General features: G+C 30.9%; 1 protein-coding gene across 1 annotated transcript in view; it reads left to right on the top strand.

The window, feature by feature from the left end:
* The first annotated feature begins 733 nt into the window (after positions 1-733).
* Positions 734-27,158, top strand: part of LOC114182639 (uridine kinase-like protein 5) — a 43,099-nt gene continuing 16,674 nt past the window's right edge. The window contains exons 1-11 of the mRNA XM_028069549.1: positions 734-796; positions 946-1,015; positions 1,118-1,233; positions 1,376-1,472; positions 1,838-1,917; positions 2,829-3,023; positions 3,296-3,379; positions 3,461-3,521; positions 4,686-4,746; positions 8,570-8,663; positions 18,771-18,843. Of these exons, the coding sequence (XP_027925350.1) occupies positions 749-796; positions 946-1,015; positions 1,118-1,233; positions 1,376-1,472; positions 1,838-1,917; positions 2,829-3,023; positions 3,296-3,379; positions 3,461-3,521; positions 4,686-4,746; positions 8,570-8,663; positions 18,771-18,843 (979 nt within the window). The 5' untranslated portion in view covers positions 734-748. The remainder of the gene's footprint in view (positions 797-945; positions 1,016-1,117; positions 1,234-1,375; positions 1,473-1,837; positions 1,918-2,828; positions 3,024-3,295; positions 3,380-3,460; positions 3,522-4,685; positions 4,747-8,569; positions 8,664-18,770; positions 18,844-27,158) is intronic.

Below are 27,158 nucleotides of genomic sequence, written 5' to 3'. Positions count from 1 at the left end.
ATTTCCTAAAATTGTTGAAATGTTTTATCCAAACACAAGGTAAAAGTAATTAATAACATATAGTATGCCTAACATTTGATGTAGCGCTACTAAATCATATTATATAGTAATAACATTAAAATTTAGTAACGTTTTTTATTATTACTAATAATAATCATAATCATATGTAGTGATATTACTTATCAAGCTCCTTTTGGTCATCAACAAAATTAGCAATCATTAAATATGTTTTATACTTTACATTTTATTTTTTAGAAAATGAACAATAACCAACTAGAATAAAAAAAACAACATTATTTATAGAAAAATTAGTTAATAAGATTTAACTAAAACGCATGTGAGTAACAAACTCTCCACAACGTAAGCAGAGATAAAAGGTGGGTATATGTTCTTTTACCATACATGCTGGGCCTTTTGATCTCGTGTATATAAATTAATGTGTTAAGTGATTAATACTTTAGGGTCATAGATGCATCTAGATTGAAGTATGGAGAACAATGATTTTACAAAAGAGGCTGAAATTCCAATGAATCTCAAAATTGAAGACAAGTTTACGATCGAATCCAATGACTCCACAGCTCCACCAACACCTAAGCAACCTTTTTTCATCGGTAATAATATATCATATTTAGTGTTTTTCATTTTTCAATTTTCAAATTTCTCTAATTTCTTTTTTACTGTCGAAAAAAAAAAAAAAAAATTAGGCGTTGCTGGTGGAACTGCATCTGGAAAAACAACTGTTTGTAATATGATAAACACCCAACTTCGTGATCAACGTGTTGTCCTCATTAGCCAAGTAAATAATTCTCTACAATTACGACAAAACAAGTTTGAATGGTTTTTTTCATGCTAATTTTAATGATAATTTTATGGCGTGGATTTGTCTAAATATAAATAATTTATTGTTTTAAATTTTAGGTTATAACTCATTTACATGTGCTACAGGATTCGTTTTATTACCCACTGAGTGATCAGACACTGCAAAAGGTTAATGAGTATAATTTTGATCATCCTGGTGAGTACATAGTGAATCAAATTTTTGTTTTTTAGCACACGAATTTCAAAATTTGAAAATATAAACCAGCATGAGAATAATTGGTCTTTGTTGAATTTTCAGATGCCTTTGATATGAAGCTTTTGCTCTCGACAATGGAGAAATTAAAATGTGGACAACATGTTGATATACCAAATTATGATTTCAAACACCATAAGAGAATTGAAGCTGAACGTCAGGTATTGTTATTAATATGAATTTTGGAAAATCAGAAACATAAATAGATCTAATTAAGTGTTTGATATTGTTCTTATAATTTTCAATTGCCTTTTATTGATATTCATGCAAATGGGTTTACATTTCTTTTTCTTGGTCATTTAGGTTCATCCCGGAGATATCATAATCTTAGAAGGAATATTAGTTCTTCATGACTCAGGTGTTCGTAATCTTTTGAACATGAAGATCTTTGTTGATGAAGGTTAGTTATTTTTAATCCATTTTAAAAAAAATTAAGTGTATGAAAAGATGATTTTCGTAAGAAAGAAAATTCAAATTTATCATTTTAAGATTTTATATTAGAAGTGGTGTTAGTTAGATTAAGATTTTGTATACTTTATCACAATTATCATTTTGAAAAGATCTCCAATCCCAATAATTAATTATTTTGATATTTTCTTTAGCTAACAAAAAAACATGTTGGGGATTGGAAAATCTATTTTGTATTGCTCCATCCTGTTTTGTGTTCTTTGTAATGAGAGATTATCGAGTTTGTATTGTATTTCAAATTTTAATATAATATTTTATATTTTATTCACCCAATTTTATTTTCTTTAAGCAATGCAGATTCTGATGTTCGTCTTTCACGAAGAATGAAACGTCTTGCTATTGATCATGGAAGGAATGTAGAGAATGTGCTAGATCAAGTACGTAAACCTACTCTTTAGTCCTTATTATCAACATTTGTTTGAATTCTCTCTCAAGTTTTGTAGCTATTTTTTCTTATTTCCGAAGAAAAATAAATATTTAATTTTATTTTTATTTTTAAGTAAAGGTATTGTTTTTGAAAAATGTTTACACTTAATTGATTTTTAAATTTAAAATTGATGTTCGTAGATCATACTTTTATTTTTAAATTTTTACAGTTTTCATTAATTTTTTAAAATAAACTATAAGATGATTCTAATTATTTTTCTTAAATCGATTTTGTTCGCAGGTCGCATTTTTTATTGCGAAATTTATCATAGATAATTGTTTGAATTCTTTGCATAAAAACATTTTGAAGAAAAAAACTGCATACGAATTAGATTAAGTGAATAAATTAAGGTGACAAAGACCTAGGTAGTTGTATTCTTCATTCAAAGTAGCAACCTTTAAACATAGCTTAATAAAATTAATTGAAATTTGGCTTCTTTTTTTATTTTTAGTTTATTTACTTTCTTTTCAAAATATACTAATTTTTTATTTTAAAATATATCATTATATAAAAATAAGTTTATTTTAAAGATATAACATGGAGAAAAAAAAATCTAATATTTTTTTAGATCGGCGTAATAGAAAATCTAACCCAGCATTTCATATGATTTTCCACTTGTATGAATTTTTAAAAATTAAACCACCTTCTTTTCCTTTTTTTAGTAAACCAATCAAACATACCAAAGTAAATAAGACTATGTATAGTGTATGGGAGTAAACAAAATCTAAAAAAGAAGACATTTACACTTATTTCTGTGTTTGAAAGAGAGTATTATAAATAAAATGTTTGTATAATGTTGATTTCATGAACCTTTAGCTTTTTGTTCAAAGTGTTTGATTAATGAAAAAAATTATATTTCAGTATTCGAAATTTGTAAAGCCTAGCTTTGAAGATTTTGTGCTGCCAACGAAAAAATATGCTGATATTATTATTCCAAGTGGAGGGGATAACGATGTGGCCATTGACTTAATAGTACAGCACATACGTATGAAGCTTGGCCAAAATGATTTATGCAAAATACATCCCAATATTTTTGTTATATTTTCAACATTTCAGGTAAATTATCATATTTATGTTCTGTGTTAGTGGTATTCTATATTTAGGTTTTTAAGTCTAATAAATGCGAGTAATTTTAAAAAAGTCTCTATTACCTTTTTTTTTTTTTAATAAGTTGAGTATTCAAAATTTGTATATCTTTTAATAGGTGTTAAATACCAATGTCACCTCTAGAATACCACAACATTTTATATAAATTGCAATGTGAAGTTTAAGATAACAATGATGAATCTAAATTATTACATTGACTTCTTTTTTTTCTTTTTAATTAGATAAAGGGAATGCATACTCTCATTCGTGATGCTAAGGCAACAAAGCATGACTTTGCCTTCTACTCAGATCGTCTAATTAGATTGGTAACAACTATGTGCAAATTGAAGTATTATTATAAATTATCTTAAATTTGAAGAATTATAACGTTGTGAGAAAATTTGTAGGTTGTCGAACATGGATTGGGTCACCTTCCTTTTTCGGAGAAGCAGGTGATAACACCAACAGGTAAAGCATTTGTAGGATAATTTCAAACAACATTTTTGGATTAAGAATCATCACTTCTAAAATCAGAATTATCATATTTACAGACTATCTATGTTATTTGAACTATATTTTAAATAATATTTTACGTCGTGCATGTTTAATAGTGCATTCTAAGATTTTTTTTTCTTCTTATCTTGAATCAATTTCTTTATTCAGAAGCTACTTTCGTAACAAAACCATTCCATAATATATATATATATATATATATATATATATATATATAATAATTATTATTATTATATTATATTATATTATATTGTAGTATAGTAAGGTTTACTTTTATAATTATTTTGAAGTTCATATTGGTTTGACTTAGCAACTAAAAGTAAATCAACTCAATCCAACTAATTTTATTGTGTTGTAGAAATTTTATAATTCAGTTCGATTTATTAGAGGTTGATGAATTAGTGAGTTAATTTATTTAAGATGTTTTATTTTTCTAATTTATTTTATATATTTACTATACTATGATCAAAGTCAATGGACTTGATTCATTCTTTTATTTTAATACAATTAAAATGTTCAACTATTTTATCAAATATTATTATATAGATAGTACTTTAAAAATTAAATTGTCAAAAGATCGAACAAATAAATTAAATATGAAAATTATTATTAAAAATGTTATTGCACAACATTATAGTATTTAAAAAGATCAAATTGTCAAATTGTCAACCTACATAATTAGAATTAATAAATAACTATAATAAAAAAAATTATGAAAAATGATAAAAAATTAACAAAGGTTTGTTATTGGAGGGTTATAGATTAACTCTATTCAAACTCATTTAAGTGTGAGTTATGTGTGCCGGGTTCTCTTCGACTCCTAAAAGAACTTAATTTTTTCCAAATCCTAAACCAATTCAAATATGTAGCGAGCCAAATTGACTCAATTGTAAGGACCCATTTAACATCTTTAACTTTAATAATGTGATTATTATTTTATAAATTTATATTTGTGCATGCTCACAACCTAAAGTTATTAGAAAACATTTTATTCTTGTGGAAAAAGAAATATTCATAGGTTAAAATTATTTATATATTTTCTGAATTACGTTTATTGTGATACACTTGCTAATATCATCAACAAAAATGTTGAAGTGGTAGCTTATCTCATTGATACAGGATCTGTATATTCTGGTGTTGTTTTCTGTAGTAGGTTGTGTGGAGTTTCAGTAATTAGAAGGTACATAATTTTAAGTGTTTTTTTTAATCACCTTTTGAAATAAAAGATTTTACATAAATAATTTACTTAATTCTATATACATATATATTGCCAAATAAATATTGCATGAATTTGAGTTTAAAACTTATTTTTTAATGAAGTGTGTAACACCCCATTTAATTAATAACGCTAATTAAAGGAAATGTCACACATGATAATATCGGAAATAAAGGTCAGGAGTATAGATACTACCCCTAACATTTAACCAAGAGAAATCTGAATAGAAATTTAGGCACACCAAGATGTCAATGACCAAAGTGGAGTAAGAGTCTACAATATTCAAAATAATTGCCCAAGGGCAGACAAGTACATGGGCTACAACCCTAAGAAACTTGGACGGCAGAATCCAACCGAAAGCTAAGTAGTGGAGTCTCCATTATCCTGTTGACCACGAGGAGTTTTCGCATATGCTCACATCAATAAATTGATGATCATCGCAAAAAGAGAACACCACACACAGAGAACATACAACAAGCAGAAATGGTATGCTAGAGTAGAAAACGATTTTTATCATACCCATGCATACAACTTTCATAGCCAAAGATACAAATATCAACCAATCATGTTATGACATGCAACCAATACACTAAGACTCAAGACATGACTCATCTGGATACATATAATTAGTTGGATTCAACAGATACTTGCACTTGTGGTGAACTTCCCTGCTCTACCGAGCTAAGTGTTACAATGTTTCATTCCCCACACACAAGGTTAGTCCTTAATGAGTTCCAGGCCTCCTGCTACTCTCACAACTAGAGTCAGTACGTTCTATGTGAGACTAACTGACTCTTTAGAGTGTCAGGATGCAACCTTACCTTGAATCCTTACTAAATTAAATAGATGGGCACCACCATGAACTCCCACTAACAGGGGTCATGGAATTACGTCCCGACCAACTGAGGCACCACCAGGAAGTCTCACCTAGAGGCTCATGGAATTACGTCCTAACTAAATGAGGCACCACCACGAAACTATCGTGGAATTATGTCCTAACCAACCCAATCATTATGCTTCCAACAATCAATATAGAGTCATTTATCATGCCAAAACCATGCCACTTTGATAACTAACCATCCCATACAAGTCACATGCCAATGTCATGTTAAACTTATCAATCACAGGCCATAAACCATTCTACTCATACCCATTCACCCAATTCATGCTTTTAAAAGTAATTGAATCAATCCACAACTTCAAGTTAAAGTAAGGAATTAAAATTCTGCAGCAATTCTCGCTTAAGCTAGACTGGTCTCGCTTAAGCTAGAAATTCTCGCTTAAGCTAGAAATTCTCGCTTAAGCTAGAAATTCTCGCTTAAGCTAGGCTAATCTCCCTTAAGCTAAAATATCTCGCTTAAGCTAAACTAACAGATTTTCATTGGTTTCAACATGTAAAAACACGAAATCCCAAACAACAAAAATTTAAGAAAAACACAAGCACGTTGTATAAAACATTGGCATCATATTTCATGCTTTAAAAGGGTAAACAAATCAATCATGGGAGCATACAAGCATTTAAACAACTCTGTTGTTAATCTCGCTCAAGCTAAGGAGCTCTCGCTCAGGCGAAAGGGGTCTCTCGCTCAAGCGAAAAGCTTTCGCTTAAGCGAGATTGAAAACAGAGAGTACTTCGAGTTCTCGCTCAAGCTAGCCCATCTCGCTCAAGCGAGAGACCTTCGCTCAGGCGAGCACTCGAAACCAAAAGGGGTCGAGTTACTGCCATTCTCGCTTAGGCGAGAGTTCTTCGCTTGGGTGAGAGCTCCTCGCTTGGGCGAGAGCTTTCCGTTTGGGCGAGAAACAGCTTGCTTAGGCGAGCATAGCAGATCTCACCTGCTCTCACGCATGCAAAGCCAAAAATCCATCCAAAAACTGTACACAAATTATTTTCACACCATCAAAAGCACATCAAATCATTAAGAGCACCCAACAGAACCAAAACAGGCACATTATTTATAAAAGCATGAAAAATCCTTGCTTCCTTCACCTGGACAAATGCTAGTGGAAAGCACAGGCACCTACGATAATGAACCCAACAACTTCAGGAGCATACTTAAGAGTTGAGAACAATGGCACAAAATGAAAACAGGATTACTACGGTGAACCCTAACAGGAACCACGAAAACAAGCTGAAGAAGAAAGAGCATGAGCGAGAAAACAACTTACGTGGAGCAGAGAATAAGGTTGAACGGACTTGAATCTGAATGAGCTTCGAACCCTAGCAGAGCACTGTTTGAGGGGAAAAGAGAAGAGGAGTAAGGTAGATGATTTTGCAAAGTGGGCAGAACATGAGAGGGTTAGGCTGGTTTAGGAGTTTTGGGATGCCCTATGAGCTAGCCTTAGGCCCAATTGACTAAGAGAGGCCTTTAAATTTTAGGACAGAATTAGAGTGGGTCTTACAAAGTGCTTCTTGCAATATAAAGAAAAAAGATTGCCAAATTTGATCAAGTTATATGTGAAAGTGACCATTTGTTTCAACAAATGTTAACACTTTCTTGGCTTTAAATTTGACTTTAAATTTGATGTAAACCCCAATTGCATAATGGCTGATTTAAGATCTTTAGAGTTAGAACTTTGTAGTAAATTTGGAAAATTAGTGAGAAGATGAATTAAAAAGTGGCTAAAATTCAAGTTTGATAATATTTTAGAAATGTCAATATCTCGAGTTATAAAACTCCAATTGAGATGATTCCAAAAATAGGTGAAAGTCCATGTTCTGAACTTAAATCTAGGCTCTAGAATCACTTATTTAGACAAATAGAATGAGAGAGTTGACAACAAAATAAACCTGGACAAAAGTGAGTTTTTAAATTCGGATGGATGAAGGAAGAAGAAAAGGTGGATATGAAAGGTAGATGGAAAGAATCACTTTTTCCAGGGGGAGGCAACAGATAAAGGATGAGAAAGTCCTTTAATATAGCTAAAAGGTTCTTGAATCACTCAAGAACTTAGGAAAACCACTCTCACTAAGATAAAAGAGTTAAACTTTAATATTTCTGAATAAAACTTCACTTTTCTCAAATAAAAATGGTTTAGTTTACACAGAAACTTAGCCACCAGAGTTACAAAGATCCATTAATTGAAATTACATTTGACTTATGCTAATAATGATCCCACTTAGACTAATAATGATCCAAATTTCGCTAATAATGTTCCCACTACTTAGATTGATAGTAACTAAGATTGTGGCAATCAAAAGATCCAAAAACATTATGTTATTCAATTCTTGGTCTCCTAAAGGTTGATGCATAAGTTGCCAAGTGGACCCTTATTAGAACTTGAAATAAAATCAATCTAAATTAACCCAAAACATTTTTGGGTCACCCAATTTTACAAAAGATTGAGTCATTATTTGAACAAACTAATCACTTAAAAACTGAAGCAAAGTGACGTGTTAGTCCTCCTCCATTTGGGCCTTAATGTAATTTACCACCTTAGTATTTTTTCTTTCAAACTTGGGTTTGTATTCTAATAATATGTACAACACTTATTGAAGAACTTTCTTTGTTTTTCTTACTCTAGTTCTTATTATAGGTCCTCCAAGTCTTACAAATGGATCCTTGTCCTTGGTCATAGTCACTTACACATCAAAATTAAACCTTTGAAAAATCGTTTAGTCTAACATTGAAAATATAGGACTATATTTTTCCTTAATTTTATAAATACTTGCTATATGTTGCCTTATGATAATGTTTTTATTCAACATTTTTTCTTTTGGCGTTTACATAATATTAAATGTGTTTATTAACAATTTTTATTGAACACTTTCCTCATATTTTAACATTAGTGGAGAAAGCATGGAAAATGCATTAAGAGCATGTTGTAAAGGAATCAAGATCGGTAAAATCCTTATTCATGGACATGGCACAAATGGTCGACAGGTTAGTTGACGACAAATAATACATTGTTTCCAATATTCCTTTTTTTTTCACTTAGCTTGGATACAAAGTGTGATAAATATAAATCTGTTGGTATCGCGCAACGGAATGTTTAAGCGTTTGGACAAAAACCAAGAGGGGATGAATTGGTTTTAAGTAATAAAATTAATACTTTAAAATTTTTCCAAAATTTATCGATTAAATCAAATATTAATTTCTTTGAACACAATAATAGATGAAATAAAGATATAGAGAAGAAGATTGAACACAAGTATTTATACTGGTTCGGATCAAAAGACCCTACGTCCAGTTGTTAATCTCTCAAAAACGAGATTAACTAAGTCACTAACAAATAACAGATTACAATAAGCTAATAAAAGAGTAAGGAAAGAAAACACCTCTCTTGAACACACAAGAGATGAACACCTTTCTTTGAATCACACAGAGAAACTTGATCTTAGCTTTCCTAGCAACAACAACAACACAGAACACTCAGAGAACTTTCTTGTAGTCACAACACTAGCACTCTAGCTTCTAAAAAAGGTAAGTGAGAAGTAACTCTAATGTTCCTTAAATAGGGGTTCCAAAAAAATTAGGTCAAAAAATTGAACAGTCGCGCCCAACTGACCAGGATAATCGATTATCACTAGTGATAATCGATTATTCCAGTGTGTTTTATGAAAAACAAATTTTTGAACAGATAATCGATTATTAGAGGTTATAATCGATTATTCCAGTGCTTTCCTAAAAAAAATTAACTTAGCTCAGGATAATCGATTATCCTAAGTGATAATCGATTATCACTTTGATTTTTCCAAAAATACCAGAATTTTCTTTGTGCAATATTGATTCTAACTATTCTAATTACACTTTACAAGATAGCTTTAAACATAACAACACATGTTCTTCATATTGACTTCGAAATGGCTTTCAAGCTTCTTTTATTATCATCAAAATCTTGCTTCAGCATTTAGACTTGTATTGCTTTTGCCAACAATCTCCCCCTTTTTGATGATGATCAAAACAATATGTTTAAAGTATCTGCAATCAAAATATCTTACAAGTAGATTTGTTAGTAGCACTGTTTGGTTTAAACTTTTAAACTTTTAATTTTTTTCTCCCCCGTTTTGATCATATGAAAAAAGTTTTAATAGAAAAGCTCCCCCTCAATTAGAAAATTGTAAATAATAACAATAAAAATAGACTTTTATTAAGAAATAATAAAACTGGAAAACACTTTACAATAGCAATAAAAAATAACAATGATGTAGACATTTAAAAGTCTTGACTCATGTCATCACCTTCATCATATTTATCAAACTTATGTTCTAAATTAGAAATCCTAGAATCTAGTCCTCTAATTAAGTCAGTGACTTCTTCATGTCGGTGAGTGGAGAGAAGAAAGAATTCTTCAAGTCTCTGGTTTAGGTTTAAAATGTGATCCTCTAAAGAAGAGGATGAGCCACCAACACCATTGGATGATCCAATATTTGTGTCAATAGGAGGAATAGGATTCTCTTCTTCTTCATTGTCCGAGGGAGGCATATCATCCTTGTGAATGTAGGTATTCCCAAAAGGAATAAATTTCATCTGTTTCAAGGAGTTTTCCGCAATTTTGTTTGCCTCAGTGGTGTTATGAGATTGTTCTTCAGAGATTTGTACCACGTGGACATAAAATCCAGACAATAAGATAGTGAAGTAGACGCTCATCAACTTTGAGAGGTCCTGTTAGCAATTGGCGGCCTATTTCTTGATCTGGTCGTCGCATAAAGGATCTATAGGTGAATATTCTATTGAACCCTTTAATGTCAGTAGTGAGGATTGGAGATGTGCCATCATGAATGGGAAATTGAACAATATTTTTCCAAATATCATCATCCAGAATAATGTCAACACCTTTCACCTTTGTAAAACCCACTCCATCTCTAAATTTGTAGTTGGTGTAGAAGGCTCGTACCAGATCGGGGTAGTAGGTGCCTTGCATCTATGTGAAGAATTTAACCCCTTGTTCAACAAGAAAAACAGGAATTGTGAAACGTCGATTGACAAAGCATTGAGATTGGATGAATTTCGAAGTGATAAGGGGCTTGTCTTTCCATAATGTGATGAATTCAGATCTTCTATCTTCATCTGAAATCCATCCTTCAATAGAGGCAGTCCTAGGTGCATTTGAGGGTTGAGGAGCACGAGATGCAGTTCTTCTACGGGTAGGAATCTTCCGACGAGAAGGTTTAGCCATTTTTGAAGTGAAGGAGAAGGAAGCTTTGAGAGTTTTTGAGAAAATGAGAGGTTCTTGAGTGTTGAAGGTGAGAAAATAGTGTATCAACGACCAAAATGACTAATATTTATAGAGAAATGTCTCCAACGGCCATATACACGCTTTTTAATGCAAATCTAGCCATTACAACGACTAGTTTTTGAATTTATTTGATCCAACGACGTGTAATAATCGATTAGCAGAAGGCAATAATCGATTATTGTTTCAAAAACTGGGTAAAATATGAATCCTGACGAGCTGATAATCAATTATCCTAAGTGATAATCAATTATTCCAAAGAGTTTTTGATATTTGGCTCAGAATTAAGGATAATCGATTATTGCCTCAAATAATCGATTATTCCAAAATGTTTTTGGAATTTTTAAGAGTGGCTGATAATCGATTATTAGAAACGATAATCGATTATTGACGTTGTTTTTCAGATTTTTGAAGGAACTTGAGTTTTGGCATTTCTAAGAAATCTCTAATATTGCTAAGTCTCTTCTTAGTTCATAAAATCGATCTTTAGCTAATGGTTTGGTAAAGATATAAACTAATTGATGCTTTGTATCTATGTATTCTATCTCACAGTTCCCTTTATTTATGTGATCTCTTAAGAAATGATGTCTTATTTCAATGTGTTTTGTCCTAGAGTGCATTATGGGATTTTTGGTTAAGTTAATAGCACTTGTATTGTCACATTTCAGAGGTATATGATTTAGAAAGATATTATAGTCTTCTAATTGTTGTTTCATCCAAAGAATTTGAGCACAACAGTTTCCAGCTACTATGTATTCAGCCTCTATAGTTGACAAAGCCACACAAGCTTGTTTCTTAGAGTGCCAAGAGACTAATAAACTTCCTAAGAGGTGACAAGTACCACTGGTACTTTTTCTATCTATTTTACAACCACCATTATCAGCATCTGAGTAGCCTATCAAACTAGGAGATGCTCCTGAAGGATACCAAAGTCCAAAATATGCAATTCCTTTTAAATATTTTAAGATTCTTTTTACAGCAGTAAGATGTGATTCTTTAGGATTGACTTGAAAACGAGCACACACACACACACACACACAAATTGCATAATGTCAGGCGTACTTGCTTCCTTAGCAGTACCCATTCGAAATTTCTTAAGTACTTCTTTACAGTACTTAGTTTGAGAAATGAAAGTTCCATTTTCCATTTGCTTAATTTGTAGACCCAAAAAGAATGTCAATTCTCCCATCATTGACATTTCAAATTATCCCTGCATTATGCTTGCAAAACCCTTACAGAGTGAAATATCAGTAGACCCAAATATTATGTCATCTACATAAATCTGAACTAGCAAAATATGCTCATCTAATCTTTTAATAAACAGGGTTAGATCAATTTTACCTCGTTCAAAACCATTTTCTAACAAAAATGTACTTAATCGTTCATACCAAGATCTAGGTGCTTGTTTTAATCCATACAATGTTTTCTTTAATTTATAAATGTGATTAGGAAACTTATAGTCTTCAAATCCAGGTGGTTGTTCAACATACACATTTTCTTTGATAAATCCATTTAAGAAAGCACTTTTGTCATCCATCTGATATAGTTTAAATTTCATGAGAGAAGCGTAGGCAAGAAGTAAACATATAGCTTCTAACCTGGCAACTGGAGCATATGTCTCATCATAGTCTATACCTTCTTCTTGTTTGTATCCCTTTGCTACAATTCTGGCTTTGTTTTTAGTGATGTTTCCATCTTCATCCAACTTGTTTCTGAACACCCACTTTGTTCCAATGACTTGGTGTGAATCATCCCTAGGAATGAGTTCCCAAACTTCATTTCTTTGAAATTGATTCAGGTCTTCTTGCATTGCTATAAACCATTGATCATCTTGAAGAGCTTCCTCTACACTTTTAGGTTCTATCTGTGAAACAAAGGCAACAGCCATACAAAAATTTGACATATTTCTAATAACTACTCCCTTTGATATATCTCCAATGACATTTTCCAGAGACAATCCTCTAGGTGATTTCCAGCTTTTGGCAAGATCTTCAGGTTCAGTCAATGAGTTCTTATTTAGGTACATATCATCAAGAGCTTCTTTAAAATATTCTTCATCACTTGCATTTATTTTATTTGACTCAAGAGGGTTCTCCTTAAGGTCCACAATTTCATCAAAAACAACATGCACAAATTCTTCCACATTCAAGGTTCTTCTATTGAAAATTCTATAGGCTTTACTAGTTAATTAATATCCTAAGAAAATAGCTTCATCGACTTTAGAATCAAATTTACCCAAATTTTCTTTTCCGTTGTTTAGAATAAAGCATTTGCATCCAAATATTTTTAAATGTGCTACATTAGGCTTTCTTCCTTTAAACAATTCATAGGGGGTAATTTTTAAGATTGGTCTAATGAGCATTCTATTTAATACATAACAAGCTGTGCTCATAGCATCAGCCCAAAAATATTTAGGCACATCATATTCGTTCAACATTGTGCGAGCTAATTTTTCTAAAGATCTATTTTTCCTTTCTACAACTCCATTTTGTTGATGTGTTCTAGGTGCAGAAAAATTATGCATAATTCCATTTTCTTCACAAAATTTTTCAAACAATTCATTTTGAAATTCTTCACCATGATCACTTCTCAAAACTTTAATTTTCAAATCTTTTTCATTTTGAATCACTTTTGCAAATTTCTTAAAAGCTTTGAAGGCCTCACTTTTTAATGTGAGAAGAAGGTCCATGTATATCTTGAGTAATCATCAACAGTAACAAGAGCATAGTAATTTCCTCCAAAACCTTTTGTTCTTGAAGGACTAAACAAATCCATATGCAAAAGTTCTAAAGGCTTTGATGTAGAAATCACATTTTTTGAATGAAATGACGATTTTACTTGTTTTCCTTTTTGACATGCATCACATAGTTTATCTTTTTCAAACTTTATTTTTGGCAATCCAATTACTAATTCTTTAGAAATTAGTTTGTTTAATTGTTGCATGTGAATATGAGGAGCTCGTTTATGCCACAACCAAGGATTTTTCTTCTTTAACAACCAAACAAGTTATATCACTAGATGATGCATTATCAAGATCAATCAAGTAAATGTTATTGTGTCTCATACCTTGTAAGGTTACTTCTTTGGAGTCCTTTTGAGGAATAGTGTAGTAGTCACTCTCAAATATTACTTTGAGTCCTTTATCACATAATTGGCTTATACTGAGAAGATTGTGCTTTAGTCCTTCCACATACAGTACATCCTTGATCTCCAAAGTATTTCTTCCACCTACATCACCTGTTCCAAGTATTTTTCCCTCGTTGTTATCCCCATAAGTGACAAATCCTTGTTCCTTTCTTTTAAAGTTCTTAAACTTCTTTTTGTCTCCAGTCATGTGTCTCGAGCAACCACTGTCAAGATACCACATTGATCTTCTGGATTTAGAAGTTATCTGCAAAATAAGGAAACAATTCATTTAGGTCCCCAACAACTTGTTTGGGTCCTTAGGGTTAGAAGAAAAATATCTACTTATGAACAGACACCCAATGATACTTCCCATTTGGAACACCAAAATGTTTAATATTGCATTTGTTTGAAGTATGACCCATTTTCATGCAATAAAAACATGTAGCAGTACATGCATATGTATTCATAGAATGAGATGTTCCTTTTTCTACCAAAACTCTACGAGATCTCTTAGTTTTATTTTTAAAATTATGATTATGAGCATGCTTGTTCTTATTTGGGTTTTTCTTGAGATTAAACTTTTCACAATTTTTATTTTCTAAGGCATCTTCAAGATGTTTCTCCAAAATACATATATCAAACATGTAACTTTTACATGAAGCACATTCAACAGTTTCTTTTTCTTTATTTTCTGATATTGAAATTTTATTTTTTAGAAATTCTTCTTCTTCAAGAGATTTTTCGAATTTACTTTGTAAATCTTTAAAATCAAATTTTAACTTTTTATGAGCAGTATCAAATTTACTAGATTTAACAAGTAATTGTTGAAAAGCATCATACAAATCATCATAGTCATTTTCATTGCAAGTAGAATTTAACTCACTGTCAGAATCATCGTGATTAGCCATCAAACATAGATTTGCTTCTTCATTATCAGAATCGCTAGAATTTGATGAGCTTGAGGCATTGTCTTCCCATGCTATGTATGCCTTCTTTTTAAAGAATTTTCTGCCCTTCTTTTCTTCACTTTTCTTTGACTTTGGGCAATCAGCCTTAACGTGTCCAGATTCTCCACATCCGTAGCATTTTAAATTTGAGGATGATCCTTGATTATCCTTCTTGTTGTTCTTGAATTGATTTTTACCTTAGGCCTTCATGAATTTTGTAAACTTCTTAATCATAAGACTAAGATTTTCATCGTTATCTGAATCTTCTTCTTCCTTTTGCTTTTTTCCTTTAACCACTTCAGTTTTGAAGGCAATGTTCTTCTTTCTTCCAATATCTTCTTCTTCATTTATTCTGCCTAGTTCAAGCTCATGTTCTCTCAACTTTCCAAATAGAGCCGCCATCATCATTGTCGCAAGATTTTATGACTCGTGATGGCTGTCACCTTCAGTTGCAAAATCCTGTTCAAGGATTTAAGAATTTTTATATTTAATTCATCAGTGTCAAAAGTTTTACCTAGACCTGTGAGATGATTGACGATGTTTGTGAATCGTTTCTGCACTCGTAGATAGTTTCTCCTTATTGCATCCGAAACATTTCGTATTCTTGGATTAAGGAGTTATTGCGTGCCCTTTTTACATCGTTCGTTCCTTCATGAGTCACACGCAATATTTCCCACATATCTTGTGCACTGGTGCAGACTGAGATCCTGTAAAACTCATCTAGGGTTAAGGCAGATGAAATTATATTTCTAGCTTTTACATCATACTAAGCTCGTCTATTTTCATCTGTTGTCCATTGTGAGAATGGCTTTGGTTCCTACACATCATTTACAATATTAACAGGAACAAATGGACCATTTAACACAGCATCCCAAATACTTCTATCAACAGATTCCAGAAAAATTTGCATCCTAACTTTCCAAAAAGGATAATTTTCACCAGTAAATAGAGGAGGTCTGTTGATAGACGCACCCTCAGAAAATGTTTGATTCTGTCCAACCATTTTCAAAAAATTTGAATAACTATCAAAGCAAGCTCTGATACCAATTGTTGGTATCGTGCAGCGGAATGTTTAAGCGTTTGGACAAAAACCAAGAGGGGGGGTGAATTGGTTTTAAGTAATAAAATTAATACTTTAAATTTTTTCCAAAATTTATCGATTAAATCAAATATTAATTTCTATGAACACAATAATAGATGAAATAAAGAGATAGAGAAGAAGATTGAACACAAGTATTTATACTGGTTCGGATCAAAAGACCCTACGTCCAGTTGTTAATCTCTAAAAAACGAGATTAACTAAGTCACTAACAAATAACAGATTACAATCAGATAATAAAAGAGCAAGGAAAGAAAACACCTCTCTTGAACACACAAGAGATGAACACCTTTCTCTGAATCACACAGAAAAACTTGACCTTAGCTTTCCTAGCAACAACAACAACACTCAATCTCCTAGAACACCTCTCAAGAAAAGTTATCACTCTACCCATACTAGGTTTTTCAAAGCTTCTTTTGAGAACACTCAGAGAACTTTCTTGTAGTCACAACACTAGCACTCTAGCTTCTCAAAAAGGCAAGTGAGAAGTAACTCTGATGTTCCTTAAATAGGGGTTCCAAAAAAATTAGGTAAAAAAACTGAACAGTCGCGCCCAACTGACCAGGATAATCGATTATCACTAGTGTATTTTATGAAAAACAAATTTTTGAACAGATAATCGATTATTAGAGGTTATAATCGATTATTCCAATGCTTTCCTGAAAAAAAATTAACTTAGCTCCAGATAATCGATTATCCTAAGTGATAATCGATTATCACTTTGATTTTTCGAGAAATACTAGAATTTTCTTTGTGCAATATTGATTCTAACTATTCTAATTACACTTTACAAGATAGCTTTAAACATAACAACACATGTTCTTCATATTGCCTTCCAGATGGCTTTCAGGCTTCTTTTATCGTCATCAAAATCTTGCTTCAGCATTTAGACTTGTATTGCTTTTGCCAACAAAATCATATGAAAATGATGAGTTTTTGTAATGGGTTCTCTAGCGATAATGTTTTTTTATTCTTTTTTTCGAGGATCGATTAGGAAGAGGTTATATATATATATATATATATATATATATATATATATATAAAATTTGAATCTAATCAACATACGAATTGACATTACTTTTGATCCAAAAACTGTAGACTAGAAATGTCAAAAAAATTCGTATCCGAAGGTATCCGTGGATAAAATTCGTAACGGGTAGGAAATGAATACTCATAGGTAATGGGACGGGTATACCTACATGTTAACGGGGTGGGTATGAGTATCATAGTATTCGTACTCGTGGATACCCGTACCCGCTATACTCTAATTTAAATTAAAAATATGATTAAAATATTAACACATTGATTTTAAAAAATTGTTAATTGGTTTTAAAAAATTTTCATTACTTTGTTAATTGGTTTTAAAAAATTTTCATTACTTTGTAAATTGCAATTCAACATTATTTAAATAGGTTATTTGGACTTTGTTTGATATTTATAAATGTGATGTATTTTATTTTATTTCAATTTACAATTAAAATATGTTAAAATATATGTGGGTATTCGCATAACGGTTACCCGAATAGATATGAGGATGGGTACATGACGGATATTTATTCAGGGAGTAGGGTACGGAAAAACTACTACCCGTACCCTACCCGCCCCGTTGACATCCCTACTCTAGATATGGAGTATATAAGTCTTATTTTCTTATATGATGTATAACTTTGTTACTTTTATTCTATATGAAACTTAAACTCATACTTGAATTATTATAAGTTAAAGATTCATAAACTTAATGTCTTAGAGTTTTGGTTAAAAATGATGGAAATTTCTTGTATAAAAATCTATAAGGTTTAAGGTTTAAAAGTTGGGAATCAAATATATATAATCTCTTCCTACTAACCTTTAAAAAAAAAAAACATCATATGGAAATCATTTTAAACTTTGAATGTTATAGGTACTTAAAAGCGTAAAGGAACAAAATAATAGTGCAAAATAACTATATATTGTAATATGGAATTATTATTGGTATCAAATATTTGTCAAATTATTTCTTTGACAAAAAATAAATGAATGGGAATTTTTTTTCGTTCGACTTCATAAGGCAACCTTTGTTTTTCAATTTTGGTTGACTTTTGTTTTTATCATAAACAATAATATCCTATCATATTTATCTTTTTGTATTGCTAGGTATAATCAAAATGTCAGTTAAAGTTTAATATTGGGAAAAAATATTATATAAAGTTAAATTAATTTCTTAAAATTTTGAACTAAAAGTAGTTATGTATGTTAGACTGATATTATATTATATTATATTATATTATATATATATATATATATATATATATATATATATATATATATATATATATATATATATATATATATATATATATAACGACCTCTCTATGAAAAAACCCATCATGTATATTTTGTTTTAAAGTTTGAGCTCTATTCTTTATCATTTTATGTTCGATAATAGATACTCAACAATCCTGAATTTTGATATAACCAAAGAAAAATAAGTACTCAAACTTTTGCCGCATAATTTCAATAATTTTCGTGAGATTCTAAAATTTTTCAGATAGATCAATTGTCATACATTAAATATATAAAATTCTTACCATTCTAATTATTTTTTTTTATTATAAACTAAAACTATAAGACTCACTTTTTTTTCTCTGCATAATATAATGCAGTTAATATATGAGAAGCTGCCGAAAGACATTGCAAGTCGTCATGTTTTGTTACTCGATCCGGTTCTCGCTACAGGTTTTACACTATACACTTTTTACTTAACACTTTCAAAGTTGTTCACTTTGCCAGAAAAAAATATTTGCCTAAAAACGTGTTTGAACTAGTTAATTTAGGAGAAGAACATTTATTTAGTGAATTTAAATTTTTTTTATACAAAACGAATTGTGTAGACGAAAAGAAATTTTAAATTTTAAGAAGTATTTTAAATAATTAAAATAAAATTTAAAATTTATTAAAATTGGAAATTGAAATTTCACAACTAATTATCTCCTTTTTATTAGGCAATTTGATCCATGACCTATGGGTTAACCTCAATCATCTTTAAATAATTCTCATTTTATTGGTTTATCAAATGGGAGGGACATAAAAAAGTCTCACTCCCTATAACTTCCTCTTAAAGTGGATTATAAGTGGATTAGGATCAGGATCAATGTGGATTTGATCTTACTATAAGACTTTAATCAACTCTTAAATCAAAGACATTTAACTTAGATCGAAGGTAAAGGTGAGCTAACACATATTGAAGGTTAAATTGAGTAAGCCCGAACTAAAGGTTCAGACGAGTTGACTGAGCTGAAGGTTCAGACGAGTCAACGTAGGTTGAAAGGTTAAGCCTTCGGCCTTGGGTGGCTTAGCTCTACCTTTTAACTTGAGCTAACTCAGGTCAATCTTCTATTCGAGACAACTCGACATAACTTCGACTCTGGCTATGCTCAACCTTCGGTTCAAGGTATATCAACTCAATTTTCTAGCCTCGGATGACTCACCTTAATTGTCGCCCCAAATTGGCTCGAGTTAACCTTTGGTTTTCTCGATTCGACTCGACCTTTTCCCGGACCAATTTGACTCGACCTTCGGCCTATGCAAACTCGCTTTGATCTTTAGCCGAATTGAAAACTTGACCTTTGGTTGGGTAGACTCAACTTACCTTGAAACCAAGCTGATTTAGCTTGACCTTCATCCCTTCGACTTAGGCCGACTTAGCTCGACCTTTGGTATGGGTTAACTTAGCTCAACCTTTTGTTAGGGCTAGCTCGGATGAACCTTACCTTTGGCTTAGTCTGGCTTGGCTCAATTCTTCGGTCCAACTAACTTGGCTCAATTCTTTGGCCCGATCGATTAAACTTGATCTTCAACTAGGATTGACTCAGCTCATTTCATGGTCCAAACTAACTTGTCTCAACCTTCGACTCAGGTCCACTTGTCTTGACTTTCGGTCCAAGCCGAGTTGTCTCAACCTTTAACCTAAACCGACATGTATCAATCTTTGGCCTAGGTCTACGTGTCTTGAGCTTCAACCTCGATCGACTTGTCTTGAACTTCAACTCAGGTAAACTCGACTTAGCGTGAGGTGTATTTGACTCTAACCAAACTCTATGAACCTTGACTTAACCTCAACACAACTTGACTTAGATCCCACCTGAACGACCTACATGACTTGGTCTTGATCCAACCTTGTCTATGTTGACCTAAGATTGATTCACATAAATCGACGTATTAGTTGGGCTTGGCTCATATGACTTTTGCTAATATTTTAACCTTCTAGGATTTTCTTATGTGAGCTTTTTGACCTCATGGACTTTGTTGGTGGCTCTAATCCATGTGGGTTAGGTCTAAGCTCTGTGAATTAGGCCATATTGATAAACAAAAAATAAAATTGAATTGTCAAATATTATTTTAATTTAAGTTTAACTAATTTTTTTTGTAAATTTTAATTTTAAAATACATATTTTTCAAATGAAGTTTTATCTTGAAAAACAAATTCAATTACTTTATTCTAACAAAGAAATTTGAAATGTACGATATTTTGGTATACAAACAAAAATATTTAAAAGTAAAGAGAATTTGATCACGGATAATTCAAATATTATTATTTTAATTTCTTAAAATCATTGGAATTTCTTATTCTAACACAAGCGAAACATTTTATAAATACAATATTTCTAACTAAGTTTTTATTCTATTTTTCCTTTTCTTTCTTTTTAAAAAATATTATAGACTTTTAAAAAATAAAAATAGTTTCTAAACTAAATAAATATTTTTTTCTTTAAAAAATTGAGTAAATTTTCAGAAAAATATTTTAATATGTTTAAATGTAACACTTTTCAATTTTGGTATCTTCAATTTTTTTTCTCTAATTTTGTTGCATTTCTTTTTTTTTTTTTAATTTTCTTAGTTGCTTTTTCCAATTTATTATATTTTATTTTATTTTTATTTCATTTCTCTATATTAAAAAAATTGTGATGGCACTAGTACAGGGAAGAGTTTTGGCACCGATTCTTTTGAATATTGTATTTTGGTTCCACAATCGAAGCATACCTAGGTGAAGTAAAAAATGGAGGTCTTTTGACTTTGTTTTGGAACATAAACTTCATATTAGGCTTCGATTTTGAAAACCGAAAGCATAACATTATCAAGAAAGATAGAAAAAAAAAAGATAACGAAAAGACTTCAGTTTTTTTTTAATAATCGAAGCTTAATTCCTTTCTAATTTTAAAAATAATTTAAATTTAAGGAGAGAAGAGAATTCAATTCTTTAAAAAACTAAAGCATATAATTGAATAGGCTTTAGTTCTTCTCCCGTTAAATGTAAATTATGTTTAAAATTAGAAAGGGGTTAGGCTTTGGTTATTACCATGTTCGAAGCCTATTTTTCGTTTATGATTCAATTATTTTCAGAATCAAAGCCTTTTCTAGACATTATTTTTAAATATTTTTTCTGTTTGCCTGTCTGCCTAAATAACAAACTTTGACAGAATATAAACAACTAGAACCAACAAAAAAAACCCAGATACAACAATAATTGACAATGTCTAATCAAAGCGCTTTAAATAATGTACAAATCAATGTTCCACACATCTTAATTACACATTATTATACATTTCTACTATATATTTTGCACAAGGTTTCCTTAGATACTCTATTGAGTTCTAGTGCATTGATTTGAGATTGTTCAATCTCTGCACAAAAGAAAACGATTTCACTTAGTATATAAAAAGTGAAAGTGGCAAAGTATTTGACTCGATTAAATTATTGTTGTTTCTCAACTTGTAACATGAGCACAACAATTTGTTTTTATTCATTGTATAACATAGTAACCACACTTATATGAGCCAATTTATTTATGACACTACAATTTATGAACACAATTATAAATAATTGAGGAAGATAAGGAATCAAACAATTATGTATGAACCAAAATAGGAAACATGGAGAGGCAATCATGGAAGCTTTTGAGTTGTATTAGTTGATCTCCCTAACAACATGCTATGTCTAGCAAATGAACTAGGAAAAGGACAATGTCTTAGGATATGCTTATATAACAAAGAAATACATAAGATTGAGGTTCTTACCGATATATTACTTGTTTGAGATGCTTAGGGGAAACTTGTGCAATGAGCAAAACCATACAACAATGTTCTCCTTGAGGGAAATTATATTAGCTGCCAATGAAGCTTAAATTTAAAATAAAATTAGTGTTATACCTTAAAATGATGAATTATAATTACAATACAACAAACTACACTTACAAATGTATACAAGTGACTATAATTTCCCTTTCAAAACAATTGGTGATGTATGCTTGGTTGTCATCAAACTTATTGCCAAAATGAATGAGATTGGGGTCCATGAACCCATATACATCACTCAACCCTGCATTCTTACTGACACTAAACATATACCTAAACAAAAAAATTCATGCCAACATCATGAACCATATCCTCTAATTGGTCTTCTTCCAATCGATCTTCCATGGTGGAATCGACAACATGTTCCATTCAGGAAACAATTGGAAGTCTATTAATTCACTGCTCCATGTCCATGTTGTATAACTTCGAAGGAAACCATTAGATATAAGGTATTCTCTAATTTTAGTTGCATTCTACTTTCCCCCATTCAAACAGTTTAGACAAAGACATCTAAACTTCACTTCATCACCACTTCTACCCTTATTACGTTGTGCAAATTGTATAAATTATTTAACTCCTCTGTCATACTCAATAATGATTTGTTGATACAATCCTATCAAGGAAATGGTACAATCGCTTCTGAATTTGAATCCTTTAAAGGCCAACAAAAATAATTCATATATGAAAGAGTTGATCGTTTTTGAATTTGAATCCTTAAGAGGTGCCGCAAAAACAAATCAGAGAAGAACACGAAACAAGACAAGGATTGGGGTCACCTCAATCTAACATATTGATATGTCAAGTGTAGATTTACCTCAAAGATGTTAATCGTTGATAAGAATCAGAGTTATAAACCAAAAACCAAGAGAACCCCTTCTCAAATAATGTAAATGTATATAATATGACTCAAAAGTGTGTACAAATGTATTTGGTGCCCCTATATATAGTCACAAATGTTTAAGCAACCTAAGAAATCCTAAAAGAAAGCCCAAAGATATTAGGCAAAAAATAACTTGAAAATTATAAACAAGAACAAAATGTTCACCCAACGAACTTACAAAATTAAAATAAACCGTAGACACTTTGATGCTTAAAAATTATTCTATAATTATGTTTCAAGTCATGATCTTCACATCCTTTGAATTGCAAAGGCTCCTCCTCAAGTTCTTTTTGTATTAAATAAGAAGATAGTCCTTTATCATACCCCCTTCTTGAAGAGAATTTGTCCTCAAATTCTTACGACTTAAAGATTCTTTCTCCATTACATTGGATAAAAGGGATAGTCCTCTATCATGCATGGTGAATTAATCCAATGTCGATCCATACCTATATATACTGAAATCGTGTGAACAATTTTTGTAATCTTTAAATGTATGATGCCCTCACTTTTGTATTCAAGGTGTGACCTTATCCCATTCAAGAAGATTCAATTTTTTTTAGTTTATAGGTACATATAATTTTAAAGAGCATGTCTTAAATTTCACAAAATCTTGCTAGCATTTCGCATTGGTCTTTAAGTTACTCGATATAAAAATAATTATCAACCACAATCAAATATGTACAAGAAGATCAATAAAAAATATTGGTAAATATTCATGAATTTTAAGACATATAATTATATATATATATATATATATATATATATATACACACACACACACACACACTAATAAACTATGAAAAATTGATTAATCTTCTTAAACTGTCCAGTCTAACAATTCAAGAGTCAATACATATAAATTATTCTTATTGCTGCCTCTTATATTAATTTGAAAAAAATACAATTTCTTTCAAAAACTTGGAGATTGTATATAATTTTCGTATTCAATCCCAAATAGAAAACTAAGGCCAACTTAATGTGACAACAATCACAAATCAATGAAAATAAATCAATATATTTAATCATATAATTATCATATCTAACAGAGAAAAAAAAATTAGCATATTAAAAAAGTATAGGCCTCATATTAAATAATAGGAAACTGGGAGCACGAAATGCGAGCAACAATGGAGGAGGATGCAACCCTGAGCACATTTTGGAAAGCTAATCAATTCCACCACAATGCAATAGTACTTAGACACGAATGGTGACAAAAATTGCAAACTTTAGTAACAACCAACCTCAAGGAAAATGCAAACTTAATGAAAAATGCAAGAAAAAATTAAATTGAATGGGAAAGAAAGAAAAACCACTAACCAATGTTCGACATTGAGTAGTGACGACAAAGAGTGAAGGTACTCAAGAACTCGGGTTTAGCGGTGTAGGTCCTCAAGAACTCTTGTTCATTGTGGTGGACAATGAGAATGTGTTGGATGTTGGTTCAACAAAGATGGTGTAAAAAAGAAGAACAAAGGAGTGAGAATGGTGGAAGAATGATGTTCGTAGTGGTGAAGAAGAGAATGAAATATATTGTAACAGTGCAATAAAACATGGACTTAGCGCCTTTGTAAAATTCATGAAATGAACCCTAAGCTGAGCTTTAGGCTTCAGTAAAACCGAAGCCTATAAACTAATATGCTTCAGTTTTACAAAAAACTGAAGCCTAAAGATTGCAACTAAAATAAAATATTTTAAATACAATGGCATTTTTGAAATCATTGGTCGAGACAATCGAAGCTTGTTCATTTATAGGCTTCAGTTTTTCAAAAAACTGATGTCTAAACGTTCCTAATAATTTAAAAAATGTTATCGCATTTTTATAGTCTTCAATTTTTTTTTAAACTCGCGATATATTGAGGGAAGTCAAATGGACTTTGCATTAGTAGAGTTTATCACAATGGTAGTATAGTTTATCATATCTTTAAATGATAATATGATAAAATATCTCATCATTAAATGATCATGTTATTATATGATATGTATTATGTTATTAGACACTAAAATGAAAAAATATATAATAATTGAAAAAAATATTTTTATAAGATCTAAACATTAAATTAAATATTAAACTTGGGACACCTTTTTATATGTAATTCTATATACACTCATTTTCATGTAATTAGAGCATATTAAATGCATTAGATTATTTGTATCAGCAAAAAGCATTGTATTTCCATGAGTTGTTAAGAGTGAAGTAATAAGTTTAGATCATGTAAGACATTGGAATTACATAATAAGTATGCTTTATGGTTAATGGAAGATGAAAAGCAACAAATAGTAGATGCAATAGCTGTTACAAACAAACTGTGCCTGATCACATGATAATGACTTTGACTCGGTAACTATTGAATCTTTTTCATGCACATATTTGCTATTTAAGTGAAATCAACACATAGAATTATAAAATCAACATGTTAAAAGTGCATCAAGTCATACTTCTAGCATATAGTAGTTGTTTAACTGAAATCAACAAATAAAATTATAAAATCAATAGGTTAAAAGTGCATCAAATCATATTTCTTGCACACAATAGTTGTTTAAGTGAAACCAACACATAAAATTGTTAAATTGACGAGCTAGATATGTCAAATGACATTTTATGCACACATTAGCTTATTTAAATGAAATCAACAAATGGAGTTATATGATTTACAGGATAAAAAAAATATTAGACCACATTTTTCATATCCAATATTCGTAATTCAATTCTTAGCTTGTAAAACCTATCACAAGCTAATGGTTTTGTGAACAAATTAGATAATTGATTTTTTGTTTTAACAAACTTAATTTTACAATTACCTTTTAACACATGATCTCTAATAAAGTGATTCCTTATTTCAATGTGTTTAGTTTTAAAGTGTTGTATTGGATTCTCAATTAGATATATTGCATTAATGTTATCACAATACAAATGTACTTTTACAAACTTCACTCCATAATCCAAGAGTTGATGCCTAAGCTATATGATTTGTGCACAACAATAGCCAACTACATATACTTTGCCTCAATTGTAGAGAGTGCTACACATGCTTATTTCTTATCATTCCATTATATGAGACTTTAGCCAAGTAGGTTGCATATTCCACTTGTGCTTTTCCTATGCAATTTGCAACTTGCAAAGTCAGAATATGAAAATCCACTTAGATTTTTCTTGGAGTTAACTGAATACCACAATCCAACATTGATTGTCCCTTTTAGATACTTGAGAAACCTTTTTGGAGCTTTATAATGTGATTCCTTTGGATTGGATTGAAATCTTACACACATGCACACACTTACTTGTATATCAGGCCTACTTGTGGTTAGATAGAGCAATGATCCAATTAGTCCTCTATATTTTGTTGCATCAATTTGCTTTCTAGCTTCATCTGAATCCATTAACAGTTTGTGGCCATCAGGTGATAACTTCTTTGCATTTCTCCGTCTCAAACTTTTTCAACTGGTCAAAACAATATTTTGACTTGCTTACAAGTGTTCCCGGCTCAAGTTGTTTGAGTTGCAGCCTAAAAAAGTAGGTTCGCTCATCCATCATGGTAATATCGAATTCATCCTAGATGGCTGCAATAAATTCTTCAAATAAGGAGTTATTATTGGAACAAAAGATAATGTCATCAACATACACTTGAACAAATATCACATCACTTTCATATTTTCTAATGAAAAAGGTTTTATAAAAAACACCTCTAGTATACCATTTTGATAGTAACAAGTTCCTTAGCTTTTCATACCACTAACGTGGTGCTTACTTTAAACCATATAATACCTTTTTCAATTTAAAATCATGATTAGGGTAAAGATGATCTTCAAAACCAAGTGGTTGTGATACATACATCTCTTCATTCAAGAATGCACTTTTAACATCATTTGAAACAATTTAAAGTTACACATGCACACATATGCTAATAGCAATATCACAGCTTCTAGTTTAGCAATAGGTGCATATGTTTCATCAAAATCAATTCCTTCCTTTTGATTATAACCTTTAGCTTCTAGCATAGCTTTATTCCTAGCTATGTTACCATCTTCATCAATTTTATTTC

The sequence above is a fragment of the Vigna unguiculata genome, chromosome 4, assembly GCF_004118075.2.
Source record: "Vigna unguiculata cultivar IT97K-499-35 chromosome 4, ASM411807v1, whole genome shotgun sequence".
NCBI classification, from domain to species: Eukaryota; Viridiplantae; Streptophyta; class Magnoliopsida; order Fabales; family Fabaceae; genus Vigna; species Vigna unguiculata.
Note: the sequence above shows the minus strand (reverse complement) of the source record. Positions and strands in the feature narration are given on the sequence as shown.